General features: G+C 52.2%; 1 protein-coding gene across 1 annotated transcript; it reads right to left on the reverse strand.

Annotated features, from left to right (window-relative positions):
- Window positions 1–746: 746 nt before the first annotated feature.
- On the reverse strand, window positions 747–14,567 carry Bpifb2 (BPI fold containing family B member 2). Its single transcript, XM_050151290.1, has 15 exons — window positions 14,459–14,567; window positions 11,882–11,975; window positions 10,354–10,458; window positions 9,239–9,385; window positions 7,880–7,940; window positions 6,945–7,005; window positions 5,576–5,667; window positions 5,190–5,378; window positions 4,914–4,967; window positions 4,205–4,375; window positions 3,617–3,684; window positions 3,466–3,511; window positions 2,805–2,868; window positions 2,425–2,501; window positions 747–788 (listed from the first exon to the last, which is right to left on the reverse strand). The coding sequence occupies exons 1-15, from the start codon at window positions 14,565–14,567 to the stop codon at window positions 747–749; spliced, it is 1,380 nt and encodes a 459-aa protein (XP_050007247.1).
- Window positions 14,568–19,472: the final 4,905 nt, after the last annotated feature.

Below are 19,472 nucleotides of genomic sequence, written 5' to 3' on the forward strand. Positions count from 1 at the left end.
CTAAAGATGCAAAAGGGTACCTGAAAAGGTCATGGAAAACGTCACCTGAAATTTTGGAAACAGGGACAAAAATGGGCATAAGGGAGGCAAGTAAATGGGGGCAGGAACTGGTCAAACTCTTCAGATGCTAGAAGGTCATAGTCTTGGATCTGTCCAGCTCTGGGGCTCTGGGTATGTCCATCTCCTCACTGGACAGAAGAAACTCAGAGCCTGCCTGCCGTCTCACGGGGCTCGTCTGACCTAATTACAAGGCAGGGAATGACGCCAGGCAGAGGGCATAATACCTGAACATGTACTACTCAAACCTTAGCTCATCCTTGCCACCCTCCAGGGTCCTCTTTCAGAATAGGAGCCTCCTGGGCAAGGAGTGAAAGCCAATAGGCATAGTCAGCAGAGATAGGCTCCCATCCTCCTCCTCTCTGGGGCAGTATGGGTGGCTCGGGACCCAGGGGCTGCACACAGAGAGCTGGCTCGGGTACACAGCGTCAGTTGGGAGTTGCAACTCAAGAAAAATATTTAATGTTGAAGTGAGCAGGTCTTCACAGCTTGCAGCCAGAAGCCTCCTCCCCAGGAGGGGCCCAAGAAGGAGGAAGGAAGCAAGAGAGAGACCCAGGTGTCCAACAAAGATTAAGGAGCCCAGACAGGAATCTGGCTTGGTGATGATGATTCTACATGGCTCTGCCTCAGTGTCCCCAGGCTTGGGGAAAGAAAGCTCCTGAATAGCCGGCTCTCTTCATCATCCTGGCTCAGCGTTGGTAGGCGAGTCCACTGGATATCACAACATAACCCTGGAAGACCAAAAAAAGCTATGGCTAACTCAGAGGCCTATGGGGGAACCCCTAGTTGCCACCTTCAATCTGTTTCTGGGTAGTGTTCTTATCAGAAGTGGCCATCAATCTCCTACTCTGTCACTTAAGTAGTAGCATTTGCAGGGCGTTGGTGGCACCTGCCTTTAATCCCAGCACTCAGAAGGCAGAGTCAGGAAGATCTCTGTGAGTTCAAGGCCAGCCTGGTCTACAGAGAGAGTTCCAGAACAGTCAAGGCTGTTACACGGAGAAACACTGTCTCGAAAAAAAAAAAAAGTAGCAGCACTCACCTCACAAAGCTATGGAGGGGGAGCCCTCAAAAGGGGGAGCCTCACAAAGGGGGAGCCCTCAAAATGTGGGTCAGCATGAAACCAGCACATGCTCTATGCTCCAGGCACAGAGCCTATGCCATTGCTGTTTCCTGACCAGGAGTGCAGAACCACTTGGTTCCTTCTCCAAGCCTCAACTTCCCTAGCAGAGCCAGGCACTCCCTGTACCTCACATGCCCCACGCTGCACTACTGAAGAGAACACTCCTGCCGGCTGCTAACCGGTCACCATCATTTATCTATCCATCCAACCCTGTGCCCATTTGTCAAGCCTCCGCTGAGCCTCTAGCACACACCAAACCCTCTGGAAGATGCTGAGGACTCAACAGAGAACAAATGAGACCCGGTCCTTGTCCATAGGTAGCTCAGAGTCGAGGGTAGTCTAGTCTAGTGACCATTAGCCTCATGTGACTAACACGACTATTTATTTTTAATTAAGAGAGGGGAGAAGAGGCCTCAGATTAGCCTCCAGCTCTCGATGACCTTCCCGAGTCCTCTGTGTTTTGACCATCCCTCTTTTTTTATCCTTTTTTATGTCTATGTGTGTGATGTACATAATTGCATACATTCACATTTACATGTATGGAGGCTGGAGGTTGACCTCCTGGGTGCTGGGATTACAGTTGGGCCACCACATTTGACCAGTGTGATCCTGGGACTCTAAACCAGAGTCTTCACACTTGCAAGTACCAAGTGTGAATCTACCAAGCCATCTCCTCTGTGCCTAAACTATCCATCTTCATGAGAGTGGATCATCAGAGCCTTGAGGCCACCATTCTTAATGACCCAGGGTGAGCATCCCTGAACTGCTAAGCCCCACTTTTGGACCGTTGTCCCATTTCCTATCCTTGCTCAGCCTGTTGAAGGAATTTGTTCTGAGTTCCCAGATGAGACAGGAAGAGATCATAGGGAGTCATTCTCTCTGTCAGGATGAATTCCACCCTGGGTCTAAGATTCCAGACCCAGGAACACTAACCATAGAAAGATCAGGAAGTTACCTACCCAGCTGCAAAAAAAGAAAACAAAATCTCTCTACCGTTCACCTTAGACACCAAGAGGCCAAGCCCATCTCAGGACTCAGAATCCTGAAAAGGTTGAAGACCTGAAGTCTCTGGTGTGAGGTATGGTGAGAAGGGAGGGCCCATCCCACCATGGTCTCTTGGGTCCTGGCTCCTCCATCTCACTGCGTTAGTGTTTGCTGTGTGGTCTTGGAAGATGCAGGGTGAGCTCCCAGAGGGGTGACACTTCCCCCTCTCTAAAGAGGCTCCCCGGTCACTCAACAGCTCTCACCTCACAGATGGAGACCTCAGAGTGGACATAGTGGAGATTGAGCACGCTTGGGAGAGCAATTCCCATGCCCAGGAGAGCTGTAGAGAGACAGAAGTGTCCGAGTTAGTCAGAAGGAAGAGTCTCATCTGCAGCCAGCCCTGTGCTGGCAGCTTGGGAACTGTGTGACCTAGAGTAGAAGGTGGGCTCACCCGCACAGCACAGAAGGGAAATCGAGACAGGATCGGAGACCATCTATTGGTTATACAAATATGTACTAAGAGGCAGAGGCAGCTGGCCTCTAAAAAACACCCTCTTAATCTTTGAGCCTGAGAGGGTTTGGGGACTTGGACAGGGCTCAAGAGGGCACCAGAGGGGCCAGAGCAGCAAAGAGCAGGACTCACCATTAAGGTGATCCAGCAGGGGCTTCTGGAATACAGTGCTTATGAGTGTGTACACTTGATCCATCTGCAGCAACAGCCAAGGGTTGGGTGGGGTAGAGGGACCAGTCCCAGGAAAGACAAAGAGAATGCAGTTAAACATACAGATGGACAGGCATCCGAGACACAGGATGAGGGAGGGCAGCTCTCCCACATCAGCTGACCCTAATCAACTCCCCAGCCAGATCAGCCTTGAGTCGGGCAACCCAGGGACAACTCTGACCCTCATCCCAGAGTTACCAACAGGAGGGCTAGCCAACAGATGCCTGATGACAGATGGAAGTTAGGCTGGCAGACTGGCAGCTGGGTGGACGACTTAGGTATACTAACTCACATCCCATGATGCATGGGGATAAAGGAATGTGTGCATGGTGGCAAGAGCCTGACCATGTGACATGATGAGCCAGCCAGTGCCGGACCAATGAGCACTGACTGAGGGTTGAGCTGATGAATCAATCACTTGCCCACAGGCAAAGAAACAGACAAGGGAGTGGGGACAAATGGAGAGCAAGTAGGTCCCTGTCCCCAGCCATCCCAGGGGAGCTATGGTGGCACTGAGGTGTGAGTCAGTCTCACTCTCCCACAGCCCTTCCCAAGGCTTAAGGCAGTCCAGTGCTCCACTCACATCCATGGAGCCCACATTGGAGGTGGCCACAGAGAGTTGGAGCCCCCTGAAAGAAAAGCAGGGGTGGGCTCAGCGTACGCCAGCTTCCCCTGAAGCTCACATCACTACGTCTGAGAGCACACTGGGGCTCCAGGGTCAGAGGCTCACTTACCCTAACATAGACGTGGTCCCCCGAAGCTTTGCCTTAGACACAGAGAGCTGAAGGTTTAGGTTCACCATCTATGTGTATAAGAAGAGCAAGTCAGAAGGTGCACTGTAGAGCCTCCCGCCCCTCCCTGGCAAGGGCAGACCACATATGCTTAGGAGCTGGCTAAAAGTCAGGTTGTGGCCTGCACTTTATGAGCAACAACAGTATAAAGAAGACAGGTGGGGTCCCTTCCCTTCCCTGTGGGGACCTTCCAGAAGCAATCAGACAGGGGCTTTCCCAAAAGCAGAGGCTGTCACAAAGGCAGAGAGTGATGGGGACCTTCTCACGCAGGGTGGCCCAAGAAGGCTGCTCTGAGCAAGGCTCCAACACTTAAGCTAAGAACTGAAAAATGAAGAAAAAGCAATCATGCCAAAAGGAAAGGGAAAGAGTGCCAGGCAGAGGGTTCCGCATGTGCCACGGTCCTGAGGCGGAATGTCCTGGCGTGTTCAGGAGAGAGATGTGAATCAAAGCAAATGAGAAGAGTATAGAGCATGTAAGGTCTCGAGAGGAACATCACCCCAGCCCCACTGTCCCATCTGGCCTGTCACTCACCACATCGAGGGAGAAAAGGAACTGCAAGGCTGAGCTGGGGGACACAGCGAGGACCTCTACAATGGGCCGCAGCTGCAGAGTGGAGAAGTTGGTGTGGAGTGTGACCACGGGTGTGGCACCCAGCTGCACCTTGAGTACCACGGGCATGGGTTCAGGGAACTGGCGGGCCACCTGGGACATGGGAGAAGGAGAGGGAGAGGATCGTACACGCTCCTGACTGGCAGTCTTCCATGTTGGATGTTGATAAACCATCACCCTCTATTCCTGACTGAGCTCAGAAGTGGGTCCTGCCCAGGCTTCTGGACCAGACTTGAGCTCCTCAGAGGGGATTCTTGTGTTGGTGTTTTGCTTTGATTTTAAGGCAAGATTTTGCTATACACCCTGGCTGGCTTTGAGCTGGTGATCTTCCTGCCTCCCAAGTACTAGGATCACAGGTGTGTGTCACCCACTCTGAGCTAGATTTTACAGGCAGGCAGGGATTAGAAAAGAGAGTGAAATGGACCATCAGACTCATAACAGGCAGAGAGAGAAGAAAGTGCAGCTGCCTGGGATGGGCAGTCCCTAAGCTCAGGAGAGAGGGCTAAAGACAGGTGCTGACCACCCCACACACACACACACACACACACACACCCTTGGGGTAGAGGGAGACCATAAAAGCCCCACCCAATCCCTGAGCCTCTGGCTTGCTATGAGCAGAAATGTCACTCACCTCAGGGATGAGCTGGCCCAGCATGGAGGTGTTCAGAGGGTTGTTCTTTGAATTCTGAAATCAGTTTCCATCAGGACAGAGTTTAGGCAGTTTCACAGTCAAGGCCACCACTTGGCCTCACGGGTAGAGTTCCTTATCCACGGGTTCCTTCCGAGAGCCAACCAGTAGCCCCAACTCTAGCTGCCCACTGCCCATGACTCCACATCTACAGGATATCACCAGAATGGGCCACAGGGCACCCTGCCACAGGACCTGGGTGACAGACCCAGCCCTCACCAGCTGCCCCGTGATCTCCAGGTTGAGGGATCCAGCCTTTTGCAGCATCAGGAGGGCACAGTCGAACAGGTGCTGGGAGAGCCCCACTGTTGCCATGGCACCTTCAGCACCCAAAGGCCATGGCAACACAAAGGGGTGAGCACCATGCAGAGGCAGGAGGATGGGCTTGCCAAGCAGGAAGAGAATGGCCTGGATAAAGGCAGGGGCACACATGCAGGGCAACAAGGACGGTAGGCCTGTAACAGACCCAGGACCCCCAGGAACTAACCTAGCCATGAAAACGTGGCCGCACTCCCACCTGGAGTACCAGCCACCTTCTTCCCTCTACCCTCTACCCTCTTAGGACACCAAGGATGCCAGCCCCAGACTGACTGGGAGGTACTTACTCTGACATCCATAGACATGTAGTTACTGGTGATAGTGGGCGTGCTGGTCACCGAGTAGCGGATCTGGGACTCAGGGCCCACAGGACTGAGTCCTTCATGAAAACAGAAAAACATTGAGCACCAGGCCCTCACTGAGCCAGCAAACAGTTACCAATGACCTTTTTGAGCCACAGCCAGGCCACAAACTCATCAGCCCAGCTAGGCCTCATTTGAAGGCGTGCACCCAGCTTGCTGACTGACTGAGATGCAAGGGTAACAGGCATGTTTGCTAACATTCTCAATCAGCTAAAGACCGTTGAGCTCAGATTACAGAAGGAGAAGGCTCAGCCCAGGCCCAGTCCACCTAATGGAGGCAAGAAGGGCATACGGGAAGAAGAGAGTTCCCACTGGTCAGCCAGACCAATGACTTCCTCTGTCTCTTCTCATCACCACAGAGTCCACTCAAGTTTCTCTGCATGCAGTGTGGTCAGTTCATTCTTGCCCAAGGAGACATACACAAGTCAGTATGCTCCCAAAGCTTTGGCGCCTCCACCTGACCACACATCTCCCTCAGGAGTTCAAACACCAGAACAAGGACACCCAGATCTTACTACTACTACTACTACTACTACTACTACTACTACTACTACTACTACTACTACTACTACTACTACTACTACTACTACTACTACTTCCTCCTCCTCCTCCTCCTCCTCTTCTTCCTCTTCTTCTCTTTCCTTCTTTTTTTCTATTCCTCCTCCTTCTCATCCTCTTTCTCCTTCCCTGTTCCTTCTTCCTTTCTGTCATTATCAAGACTCAGAAACCAGAACTAATGATCATGTGGTCCCAGGGGGATGGACATATATGTGTCCTTTTGAGAGGGTTGCAGAACCAGTGTCCCCATATCCAGGTAAGGAGCATACATCTTCATACCCACAGCCCACATGATAGGCAAAGCAAGCCTTAGGCCCAGCACCTCCAGTGATAGACACACCACAGTGTCCAGCCTCCCTGTACAGGAGGGTTCCCTGACTCTGAGGATCTGTTTCCAAAACCTCCGAGACTCTGACGGTGAGAATCTATATCCTAAGAGCCAATGCAGCTTAGTTTCTCCAACAGTAACATTCGTGGCTTAAACATTCAGCTTTATTTTGATTTTTGGCAATTTGACCTAAAATAGGTAGATTCTAGGATCAAAGAATTCATTCTGGAATCTAGAGGAGGCCAAGTTCTGTGGACAGCCATGTGCTTTGGGGAGTCCTAGGTGACCTCCCCAAGGGCCTCCTTTTTCTCAGAAGCCAGCAATGAAGACCATACTACCAGGTCCAAGGGAGACATCTTTATAGGTTCTTAAGACCCACCCTCCCATCCACTGGATTCCAGGTCTTACCAATTAAAGTACCCAAATGGACATTGAGGTCCTGAACCAGGCCAGAGACTTGCAAGCACAGCTGTAGCAAAAGAGAGGCAGCTGTTGTGAGGGAGATTTGGAGCTGTGGGTGAGGAACAGTCAGGCTGCAGGCCCTTGCCCCAGCCCCCAAAAGCCTCCCAGGCACACAGCAAGCCTAGAGTCCTTTCCTTTTCCTCCTTGAAATGGCTGGCATCCACCCCTCTTAGGGTGCTGAGGAGGCAAGAGAAGCTGCCAAAGGATGGAGAGGAGGACACGGGCACTTGGCAAGGAGGGGACTGCAAGGCCAGGGTGCTCCTAGCCTGTGAATATTGCCATCACCCCTGGGGTGGAGATGACACACACTAGGTAGACACATACATTTTTGCTGGCTCTGCAGTCCCCAGTTCTGAACTCCTTTCCTACCTTAGTACCCTCACCCAAGGCTGGCCTGTCCATAGAACAGCCTGGGGGAGGGGGCATCAGGCTTGTCTTACTTTGTTCATTCCAAATTTATCTCCCCCAAAACGTTTCCCCTACCCCCACCTTCTGACATGGGATCAGGACTACTCTGGGAAGATTTGTCACTGTCTCCCAAGCTCCCTAAAGTCCACCCATGCCTGAGTGCCCCCACTCCTCCTCAGAACTGAACATGGGCCTCTTTCTTGTTCTCATGAAGAAATTGGAAGCACCCCATGAAGGGCCTTCTATTTAAAATAATATCACAGACTGAAGTAAAGTCTTAGTGAAAGAATATGATATATATATATATCACATTACATGGACACACATGCACACAACACACATATACAGTACACTTACATGCACTGAAGCCCACATAGGCACATCAAGATACAATGCCCCTCCCCCAAGGCTTGCAGCCCCACTGCTCATGCCTCAGGCCTTCTAAGCTACGTCATCTGCCGGAAGCCCCTTACCGTATTGCTCAGGTCAGCTCGGATGTGCTCCTGCACCAGGTCCAGCAGCTCCTGGGAGGTTCTGAGGAAGTGGTACAGAAAGTGTCCCTGAGTTCCCAGGGCGTGGCTCTTAGCAGAACCACACAGACAGCTGGGACAGAAGTCTCTATCCTCAGCCAGCAGCCCAGAGATCCCATCTGAGACCTCACCATGCTCCTGACAGTGTTAGAACGGTGGTCTGCACCCCCACAGAGGAAGAGCTTGAGACTCAGAGAAAGGACCCTTCCTCTCAAGGTTTGGAAGTAGCCAAGATGGTGGTAGTGGGGGCCCAGCTCAGGAGAGACAGATACGAACAACTGGACCTTGGAAAACGCCCCACGTGGCCATGTTCTCAGCCAGCTGGCTCCAGAGCTACTAGGGTGAGAAGGCATGGGGAGTGGAGCTGGGGTCTCAGGTTCCCTTGTCACTTTGGCTCCAGTGCCCTGTGATGCTCTGCAGAGTGTCTGCCTAGCACTGGACTTCAGGCTCCCCTCTGAACTAGGGTTTAAATCGGCATTTCTCAACGGCGGCCCAGAGGAACTAACAGATCTTCTGTTTGATCTCAGCCACAGCCTGCTTCACTCTGGGGGGAGAAGCTATATCTCTGTGTTTATAGCTCCCCTCTGCAGCCAGGAGAGGCCAGCATGGCTGGATTCCTGCACGCTCACTGCTCTCCAGGGAAAAGGTCGAGCTTTGGGGGGCACTTCTTTTAGGACTTCCCAGTGCTCAGTCACCTCAGAGTGGACAAAAACAAGGAAAGAGCAGGCATAGTAAGGAAGCTCCCAGGCAATGGGATGGTGAAGTCTGCCTAGAGTCTCCTGTACTCTGGGCCTCCGATTTCTTCCTGTGGCATGGAGACCCTGGCATGCCCCAATCAGACACTGTGGAGCTCATGGAGAAGACTCTTGTGAAGAGCCAAGAGTGGCATCCACAGAGCAGGCGCAAGGGGCAGCTGCTGTTAGCCTTACATGCTGACCTGAACAGCCCCCTGCTATAGAGCTTGACTGGTCCTACCTCACCTCCCATCCCTGGAATGTCCACCTCTGCAGGGTGGGATGGCCTATAAGGGCCCGAGCATCCAGACTGATTGGCCTCATCATTACTAGTAAGTGTGCCCTGGTAGCTGACAGAGGGAAGTGCTCAAGACGCAGGCTGCGTGGCATCAACCAGGTCCCTAGTTCTCTCTGGGCCTCTCTGTGCTAAGTCATAGGACAGATGTGATTATGGAGCCTCCTTGATCCTTTGTGGCCACTGGATGCAGACTTGAGTGAGAAACTTGAGTAGTCGTCCCATAGCCTTGGTGTCGGGAACCCCTGAGACCCAGTGCCCTCAGGAACCCACCTGTTGCTGCCATCCAGCGTGCTGGCTGGGCTGAAGAGTGAAGAGCAGGTGGAGATGCTGAGCACAAGGGTCCCAATGGAATCCCGGGCCACGTGCACATCAGCCAGCAAGGCCACAGGCAGCAACAGCTCCATGGGCTCCGGGACTCTGCAGGAGGCCAGACCTTAACCCATCCTGGTGTATGAAGACCACACATACCCCCAGGCCTGGGCCAAACTCCACAGTACAGCAGTTGAATATGACTCGGGCTTTCTGGGACTCCTGTGACAAGGGCTCTGGGCCACACACTGGCTAGAGTGAGTCTCAGCTCTCCCTTCTGTGAAACTGACATGAGAATGGATGGATGTGCCTGCTTCTTAGCACTGTGCTGAGCTCTCCAAGACCTCACCCTGTGAGAACATCAGCTCTATGTCCAGTCACAGAGAGCACCCATAAAGCAATATCTCAGCACTCACCATCAGCACTAAGGAACACTCACCATCAGCACTAGGGAGCACTCACCATCAGCGCTAAGGAACACTCCCCATCAGCACTAAGAAGCACTCCCCATCAGCACTAAGGAGCACTCACCATCAGCGCTAAGGAGCACTCACCATCTTAGCACTAGGGAGCACTCACCATCTCAGCACTAAGGAGCACTCCCCATCACAGCACTAAGGAGTACCCATAACATCACAGTGCTAGGACAAAGCAATAAAGATAAAGGATTCCTTGAAATGTCAGCGTACAACTTGAGTGTTAAATGCAGTTACACAAGAAGCTGCCTAGCACAGAGAAATAAGGCTGATAACACAATTTATTAAGCATCTACTCTGTGCTTTGTACTGTAGAAGAGGCAAGATGCCATAATCAAAACACCAAATCCATCAATTCAACCCTCACTGATCCCTGCAAGGTTCATCTCACCTCAGATACAGAAACTGAGGGCTGGAGAAGCTGAAGCAGCTCCACTGGCTGCACAGCTATTGGGGCTGGACTAAGGTCTCCAAGGTTCTCCCCTGTCTCACTCCCCCAGAGGGTGGGAAGGGGCACGGAGATATCGTTAGCCCCCTCCCCTCACTCTTCCCTGGGAGAGACCCTGAAACTCCTGCCCTCCAACAAGGACTCTCACTCACCGAAAGACTTTGATCGTGAAATTGGCTGCTGCTGATAAGAGTATCCCAAAACCAGCAATGAATTTCAAGTGGAGGCGGGGCAGGTGGACATCCAGAATCTGGACACTGTAGGGTTGGAATCCAAGGGACAAGGGAACTCCCATTAAACACAGAAACAGCTCCGGGGAGGCTTCCCCGAGCCACCCCCACATGCTGATGTTATAAAGAAGGGCTTTCTGGTGGGTGAGGAGGCTCGCGACATGCCCAGCTGTTATGAAGGCAAGCAGAGGGGCCTGGCTTCAGCAAGATAATCCTGTGAGGTTCTAACAGCTTCTGACCATTTCCCAGGAAGGCAAAGAAGAGACACTGAAATCCCCACAATATTCTAGCATCACCTTTGGCCCCCAGCAACAGGAAACACCCAGTGAGTACTCTGTGACTTCCTTTTTGCCTAAGTGAAAAGTCATTTTCTCCCTGGCAGGGTAAGCTTGGGATGATTCAGGCATCAGTAAACGACCACACTTTCAAATGCCTCATTTTAACCTGGGGTGACGTGGACCCACTACTGTTCTCGCTCTACAAGCCTATCTTACGCTTACAGTATTCAGCTGCAGCCATCCTGGATACTCTCCTGCTGAAAGCAAGGGTCTTCTGGTCCAGGTGGTTCCGTACCTACCCGGTGCATTGTTAGGGTCATAGCCATTAACATATAAACAACACTCACTCCATCCCTGCCTTGGAAGTCTCAAACTATTGGCCCCAAGCTGCCTGTCCATCGACCTGTACACTGTTCTGGGGTCTAAGTTTTTGTATTAGTTTCCACCATTTAAGAGTCTAGATAAGTTAGGCCCCGTATTTCAAGGCCCTGATCACCATGTTTCAGGAATCTGAGACAGGATGATTTCAAGTGTAAGGCTAACCTCAACCACATAGCGAGGCCCCGTCTCAAACAAAACAGGAACAAAAAAAAGAAAATTATAGCTGGTAGATAGGTGAGTACGTAGGTAAGCACATAGAAAGCAGCAGATTTCTCGAGTGCCCGAAACTCTGACAGTAGCCAGTCGGTATTCCTGTAGGGATAGGTAATATGGCCACTGTGTTTGTTTGGGTGTCTCCATCCCTTTGGGTCTTCATGCATTAATGGGCAAGCACATAGTTTAGATTGTCCTTGTGTCTAAATTTGGTGTCCAACATTTGGAGGAAGAAGTTGATAGATAGCCTTACCGGATCTGTGGACCCAGGGCCAGTCTGAGCCCCTTAGTGCCGGTAACCAAGTGACTCAATCAGCCAAGACTTCTTATAACCTCACCCGCTCACTGGTGGGAGCCTCTAACCTGGTTGGGTTTACTCACCTATGGACCTGTATGCCCATCTGATAGTCCAGAGCACTACGTCCAGTAGATGGGAGCACTTCATTAGGTAGAGTATCTACCTAACAGTTGGAGCACTCCCTCCTAATGAGCCAAAGCACCACTCCCTTGGCCATCGGAGCATTCCAGCTAGCAGCAGGAGGACTACAGCACTCTCTCTGGAGGGTGGGAACACTCACCTGGTAGACTGAAGCACCGCATCACTCCAATCCGGGAAATCAGAGACAGGGACCTGCAGGGCCCGCTGGAGAGGGACTTTCCCGATGTCCGACACTGTGGGTCCAGGGCATGGTGAGTTCAAGCGCCTGGATCCACCAAGCATGATGACCACACCACCTACCACCTGTCCTGCCCTTCGGGTGAAGGCGCTCAGATACTAGGTGGCACATTGGCAGAATGGCTGCTCCATGCAAGCCCATGAGGTGTGCCCTATTATCATGCCCTCCATTTCCCGACCCTTCTTCATCCCATTCCTCCAAGACCATAAAATCCTCAGCCCTCTCACGAATCTCCATCTGAGCCCCAATTGTCCCTAGAGCTTTCCCAAGTCACCAGCTGAAGGAGCCACCCACCAATCCTGAGGAAGCATCCCCTGGGAGGAGAGAAGAGGGGCAGCTTCATCCTGATCACATGTGCCCCAGGTGCTGGACCCAAATCCCAGCTCTGCTGTTCACAGCCTGCATGGCTGCTGCACGCCATGCTTTCTCCATCTCTGTATGTGCACTAATTACAACGCTCATCTCTCAGGACCACGGTAAACAACCAGTGCACAGGCACACTCCATGCCGAGGCTGTGGACCTTTCCACTAACACACTAATGGTAGCTGTCGCCACAGAGTCCTCCGGGCGTGCCACGTGCTGTTTTGAGCATTTTCTTCTGTTCCTATGCCTAGCTTACAGAGGGGTGAAGACTCCTGACTGAGAGAAAGGCAGACCCGGATAAAGCAGCATAGCTCTGGACCTGCTGGCTTCCCCCTCGCCTGTACTATCAGGATCCAGCTAAGTAGACAGAGGAATCATAAAGAGAGACAATGGTTCTAGAAGGAAGACTGAATTTAAGCCAAGAGGCTAGAACTTGGCTCAGACTCACTAGCATGGTGAATGTCTTTGACCCTATCTGAGCCTCAGTTTCCCCGAGCAAGAAGAAAGGTCATGGTCTCCATGTTCCTGGTGCCCACCCAAGTCTGGCCATCTGTGACTGAACTGAGACTCCATCTACAGTGCTCCCTGACACAGGGCCTGCACTCTGGGGAGAGAGGACTCCAGAAGCCACTCATCCAGACTTGGAAGCACTGTGGGCTGCACAGGCCTCCTGCCAGGTTTCCACCCACAGAGAATAAACACAGGTAGATGAGCCCGGGAGACCTGGGACAAAGGAGCCCTGCACAGAACAAGCAGAGGGCAGGGCAGACACCCAGGAGGCCACCCTCAGGTCTCTGTCCCAGGCATCCATTCCTGCTGTGTGTGAACCATCCTCCTACATGGATCACTGACCACTTTCCTTGTCTGCCCATCTGCCCAGAAGCAAGGTTCTAGAGAGCTGTGTGCCCTGGCGGAAGCTGCTGACTGACAGCTTCGTGTCCTGGCCATTAAGGTCCCTTCTCTGGTCTGGATGGAGTCCCTCACAGGCTAATCCAGTTGGATTTGACCTTTGGGAATGCATCTCCAGACCCCATTTTGGTGGAACAGTTTCCTGAGAGGCAACTGAGGGGAAATGAAGGTCTCCATGCTGGGACCTCGGGTTTTTGTGACCTCGTTCTTCCCTGTGGGGCCTCAGTTTACTCGTTGGGCCTTTCCCATGGGAGAGAGCAGGACTCAAAAGCACCTAGCAGTAAGGCCACCTGTGCCCCCTCCCTTACTTCCCACCTCCCCCCAACCCCACCACTACCTCCCGAGCAGCACAGAGCAACTGGCTCTCTGCCACTGAGCCCTGCAGAGATACAATTCCAGGATGCCTCTGCCTTGCTGCACTTGACACCCCTCTCCTTGGTCCCTGTGTGAGCACAGACACTACACATGTACATGTGTGCACTTGGGGTGCAAGGCACAGCTGTGCACACACATTCAGACACATGCCTCAGACATACACCCTCCCCAGTGCTCAGATCACATCTCCCTGGCACTCCAAACTCACAAGAACTCTCAGGTACAAAGACAATCACTCAAGTTAATTAACCCAGGTCCAGGGGCTCATGCCTGTAATCCCAGTAATTAGGGAGGCTGGGGTAGGAGGATCGAGAGTTTGAGAATAGCCTGGGCTACCTAAGGAGACTCTGCCTCACACACACATTAAAAAAAAAAAAAAGTTTAATGATTAAAAATAAGTCTTTTTGTTTGGGAGGCTTTTGTTTGTTTATGTGTTGGGGGACATGTTTTTGTTTTTAAGAATATGCCTACCTACACAAGGCACAAGGGCACAGCTGTATGTGTGTGTGTGTGCTAGTGCATGGTCACACTACTTGCTCACCCCAGACTCCCTAATTCGCCACTGAGCAGCAGGACACAGTGACACATACAAATCCAGGTCCTCTGCCGGTACACACCTCAATCCTAGCATCACGTTCTAGGCCAGCTGGGATGCAGTTCTGGGCTGGGATTCCACTCAATGGTGGAGCAGTTGCCCAGCGTGCATTGGGTTCTGGGTCCCATCCCAAGCACCACAGAAATAAGTAACATACGGGTCCTCTGAGACACCTGTGTCCATTCAGATCTGGTTCTCACCTACACACTGGGAGGCAAGTTGGCAGGTCTCTTACCATAATCCAGCATTGCCTTGTTGAGTCGGACCACAGTGATAGGCAAGGAGACACTGACCACGGCCAGCAGCAGCACCAGCAGTGGTCCCAGACTGCACGCCCCAGCCATAATTCTTCCAGTCACTACACCAGGATCTGTAGGCCAGTGTAGGGACAAGCATCAGGGAGCTTGAGCAGATATCCATCCACCCTTGGGCACTCATGTCTCATCCCAGCTTGTATCCAGGCTGAGTAGTGGTCAGAGCCCTGCTCCAAACCTCAATACATCCATTTTTACATTTCTATGTTAGCAATTACCTACTTTGTAAGACACCACAAGAGTGTCTTAAAAATAGCCAAGACCCTCAAGTAAACATGGCCTTTCCTGAAGTGACACAACAGACAGGATTTAGGGGAGCAGGGCAGAGAGGCAAGACCCAGGCAGTGTCAGAAGAGACTGGTGAGGTCATGATGGGGATACGGAAGACAGTTGCCTGTCCTGTGAAGAGCACTCAGCCCTAGCATCCTACAGTCCAGTCACTGGAAGTCAGGTGCCCGGTCCATTGTGCCAGGTTAGCCTGGTGTTCAGTTGTCTAGATCTTACCAGGGATGACCCATCTCCATGAGCCAACTGAGGAATATCCTAAGAGTGGCTCAGGTCCCCCGAGACCAGACCAGCCACTGTGAACCCAGCTCTGAGAGAGGGGGACTCGCCCCGGCTGCAGAAATAAGAAGCCAATGCTCTAATGAGCTACCTGAAACCCAGCAAGATGGCGCTTGCCAATGTTCTTTGCATAGGCCAGGGACAGGTGGTGCCTGTTGCAAGGAGATGACTGGAGGCAGCACCCCCACAGACCAGAGGGAGAAGCAGCCACCCAGCCCATTCCTACCTCGGAGGTTCTCAAAGCAGATGGAGACTCCGTCTTGGGATGCTTCGCCTGGAGAGCAAGTGCACAGGCTGCTTTTTGAGGCTCCCCCACTGCAGCCTGCGGACCACAAGGGAGTGGCAGGTTTGTTTGTGGTTGCAAGTGTTTTCTCTGCAAACATGGCCTTGTCAAATGTCTCCGTTCCCCGTGAGATGGGTCTGCCACGTACGCAAGCATGGCTCCCAGCTGCTGGCTATCTGGACACAGAACTCTTCACACCTGTGTCTGGAACTGGGCTGTTTCAGCCCAAGGATCTGTAGCTCTCTGAAGGAGGATGCTTCCCAGGAGTGTTCCCAACTATTCCAGGCAAGCCCAGTCAAGGTTCAGAAGCAAGGGTGCCCAGAGGGCAGGGGGATAGCCTTGTGTCTCCACCCTCTTCCAGAAATATGATTCTTGGAGGGAGGGCAGGAGACTGTCTGAGCCCTGACCCCCAACAATGAGCCCTGATCTTGGTCACACGTTGATCCTTCATGCAAAAGGGAACAACAGAAGACAGTGGGCCTGGCCCAGAGTTCCCTGTCACACCCGTCACTCTCCAAACGCACATCCGTCACAGTGGGCAGGAGAGTCCCATCGTGTGTGGGAGAAGAGAGGGCATGTATGTGAGCATGAGGTTGCATATGCACCATTACATACACACACACACACACACACACACACACACACACACACAAGGTCACAGGGACTGGTGTCAGAGGGAAATGGGTGTCTGAGGATGAAGAGATGGCATGGCATGGTGACATCTTGGTGAATGTTGTCACTTACTGGACACAGGTATGAACAGTTCTATGCACAGAAATGCTGAGCTACTGGATGATGGGACTGTGGGTCTAGGATAGTGATTTGAGGTGTGTTTATATACACATGTTCAGTGGCCTGGCTGCAGGAACACCCGTCCATTCTTCTGAGTGATTCACCTGGGCCACAGACACAGATGACCTGGGAGATATTATACCAGGCTTAGAGCCCAGAGCCTCCTGGGGCTGGATCCTCACTGGCACCTATGGAACTAACTGCAGGCACCATCAAGTGTTCCTGGAATAGCCCTGCCTCCCAGCCAGTGCTCCCAGCTGGGTTCTCAGAGGCAGAAAGAACAAAGCGTCAGAGGTGGCTAACATCCCACTCACAGCAGCGGTTCACCTCCTGTTGCCCAAACCGGCTCCTTTTGCTCACTCATCAGACACAGTGAAGAGATGTACTAATATTGACCAGCGCCCTTCTCCGTGTTTGCTTTTGACATAAATACTTCCTCCTCTTCAGTTCTTTGAGCACAAGGGACACTTGGGTAACATCCAGGTGACATAAAGGGAGAGTCTTCACCAGCACTTTCTCCAGAACCTATAGCCTCAATGCAGCAACCCAGGTCCTGTTCACCAAGCACTTACTACCTGCAAGGCACTCTGCCCACAGGCCCTGTGCCCTTTGCTGGAACATACTGAGTGCTAAATTACGTTAAAAGGCCTTGTAAGAATTAGTACCAGGATTTGAGTTTCCCCTTCACTGGGCACTCTCAAAGAGTTGCTATGACAAATCACCACACATTTAGAAACTCAAAGGTTTATCACCTTCTTTTAATAAGATGTCTCATTATAGCCCAGGTTAGCCTCCAATTTGCCAGTAGTAAAAGATAACCTTAAACGTCTGATCATCCTACCTCTACACCTCCCTAGTGCTGGGGTTACAGGCACACATCCCATTTTGTTGGGCACTGAGGGTAGAAGTCAGGGCTGCATGCATGCCAAACAAGCAGTTTACCAACTGGGCTGCATTCTCGACACGCAAATGTACCGCTCTGGAGGTCAGGAGTTCAAGCAAGTCTTCCTAGGAGACTTCGCTGAGGTGCTGGCAGAGCTGTTGTCCTACGCTAAGACTTCTGGAGAGGGCTGTTTCTTGCCCCGGGTTCTGAGGAGAAAACACAGCCCTGCCCAGTGCCATGCTCAGAGCCCACACGCATGCCTGGAGCAGTCCACCCTGGGTGCCGAGGACAAAACAGAGGCACACCTGGTGCCTTCTGGCACCAGGCAGTCAAGCCCCATTATAGTGAGCAAACATATGGTGTTGTGTGGGAGAGAGAGACAGAATGGTTCGTGACCAGTGGACAGAGGTGAAAGCAGTGAGGAGAGGACTGAGGTGGGTGTCTTGATTGCCACCCAAGAGCTTGGTGATGTCTAGGCCTGGGGCTGCTGCCAGTGCCCATGTCTGGGTTCATGGCCCTATTGCAATTGCGGCCCATGTTGCTGTCCATGGCTCCTGATACCACCGAAGGATGAGAGGACAGGGCTGTACAGAGCTGGCCCTGCCCCTCACTGAGTGCAACACTAGGGGAACTGGTCCTGCCCCTCACCAGCTGCAGCACTCAGGAGAGCAGGTACTGCACCTCACCTGGGCAGCACAGTAAAGCTGTCACTGTAGACAGGGCAGGGGTGAGCAGGCCCCAAGGGCTAGAGAGTGAGATAGCTGGTACCGCCCTCTTGTCTGCGGTGTGGTGGTGAGGGCAAGGGAAAGATGCTGATTGGCCATTTTACCAGCCGCAGCACTCAAGAACGCAGGTCCTGCATCTTGTCTGGGCAGCACAGTAGAGCTGACCCTGTCGATGGGGGCACGGGTGAGCAGGGACCATCAACCTGAGGGTGTTAGCCCCTTTGTTCACAATATCGTTCCTCCCTCTTTATGGCTAGACTCCTGGAGTTCAGCCCAGTGCTCAGCTGTGGAACTCTACATCTGCTTCCAGAAGGTTCTATGATGATAATCAAGGTAGGCATCAATCTGATTACAGAAACAGCTGACTCGAGCTCATGGAAGCTCACTGACCCAGGACTGACAGCTAGGGAACCAGCAGAAGACCAAAGTAGGCCCTTGAATGTGGGTGACAGTTGTGTGGCATGGGCAGTGGAACCAATATGTATCCCTCCTGCATGAACTGGCTCTTTGGAGCCCATTCCCTATGGAGGGATACCTTGCTAAGCCTAGACACAGGGTGGGAGGACCTTGGTCCTGCCTCAGGTGATGTGATAGACTTTGTTGACTCCCGTGGGAGGACTCACCCTCTCTGAGGAGTGGATGGGAGTGGGGTGGGGGGAAAGAGGAGGGAGTGGGAAGATGGGAGGGAGAGAAAACTGGGATTGGTATATAAAATAAGACTGTTTTAAATAGTAAAAAAAAAATTGAAAAAGAAGACGAGGGTGGGAAATCTGGCTCTGCCCTACATCTGCCATATGGTGGCATGGGCAAGGGAGAAATCCCCACCCCCACCCCCGGCCCTCGCCAACTGTGGCAGGTAGGAGAGCTGGCCCTGGGGTCATAAGAGCAGGAGAATTGTCCCTGTCCCTTACCAGCTGCAGCACTCGGGAGAGTGGCCCCTGCCCCTCACCTGGACAACACAGTAGAGCTGGCCCTGGCGGTGTAGGTGTTGGTGAGCTGGCCCTGAGGGCGTGAAACTGGTCCTGGCCCTTGTTCACTACTACATAGGGTGAACTGGCCAGGGCAATGCCAGAGAGCTCACCCTGGTGGTGAGGACGGAAGAGAGCTGGCAGGCTGACCAACCTGAAACTACCCAGGCCTGGAACCAATACCCACCCCATCTATAATCTTCTGGAGCACACGGAGGGGGTATGTCCTATAGATCCAAAGCTGCAGGATCTCCACAACACAGGGCAACAACAGGATATCCAAAAGGAGTCCCAGTGAGGGCCCAGTATTAGTGGTGTAACCGAAACCAGAGGCCATTATACCAGACCAATGACTCTTTGCAATGTACACTTGCAAGAGAAATATATGAACTAAAGGATATGCTATCCTGTGTGAGTCACTGGGCCACAGCACAACTTCCACAACAAGAGTTTTCTCTTTTTTTTTCCTCTTAAAATTTATTTTATTTGGGGAGGGGGTTGCAAGGGCAAGGGGTGGATATGAAAGGGCGGGGAGATGAATGAGATCAAGATGCATGATGTGAAAGACACAAAGAATAAATGAAAAGAACATTTATAAAAGCAAAGAAAATCAATTCACATGCAGCCTGAAAAGGCAAGAAGCCCAGGAAGCTTAGAGCAGCAAAAGGTCTTACGAGCAAGGAGGGTGACTTGATAATGGGCACCTCCATTCTTACCTCT

Source organism: Alexandromys fortis, unplaced genomic scaffold (genome assembly GCF_014885135.2).
Source record: "Alexandromys fortis isolate MF-2015 unplaced genomic scaffold, M_Fortis_MF-2015_v1.1 scaffold_27, whole genome shotgun sequence".
Taxonomy (NCBI): Eukaryota; Metazoa; Chordata; class Mammalia; order Rodentia; family Cricetidae; genus Alexandromys; species Alexandromys fortis.

Coding starts and splice junctions, on each gene's coding strand:
- Bpifb2 (XM_050151290.1), bottom strand. CDS start 14,567: ATGGCTGGGGCGTGCAGTCTGGGACCACTGCTGGTGCTGCTGCTGGCC. Junction 5,379..5,575: donor ACATGTCTATGGATGTCAGA/GTAAGTACCTCC, acceptor GCCTTTATCCAG/GCCATTCTCTTCCTGCTTGG. Junction 3,512..3,616: donor GGGACCACGTCTATGTTAGG/GTAAGTGAGCCT, acceptor CTTTTCTTTCAG/GGGGCTCCAACTCTCTGTGG.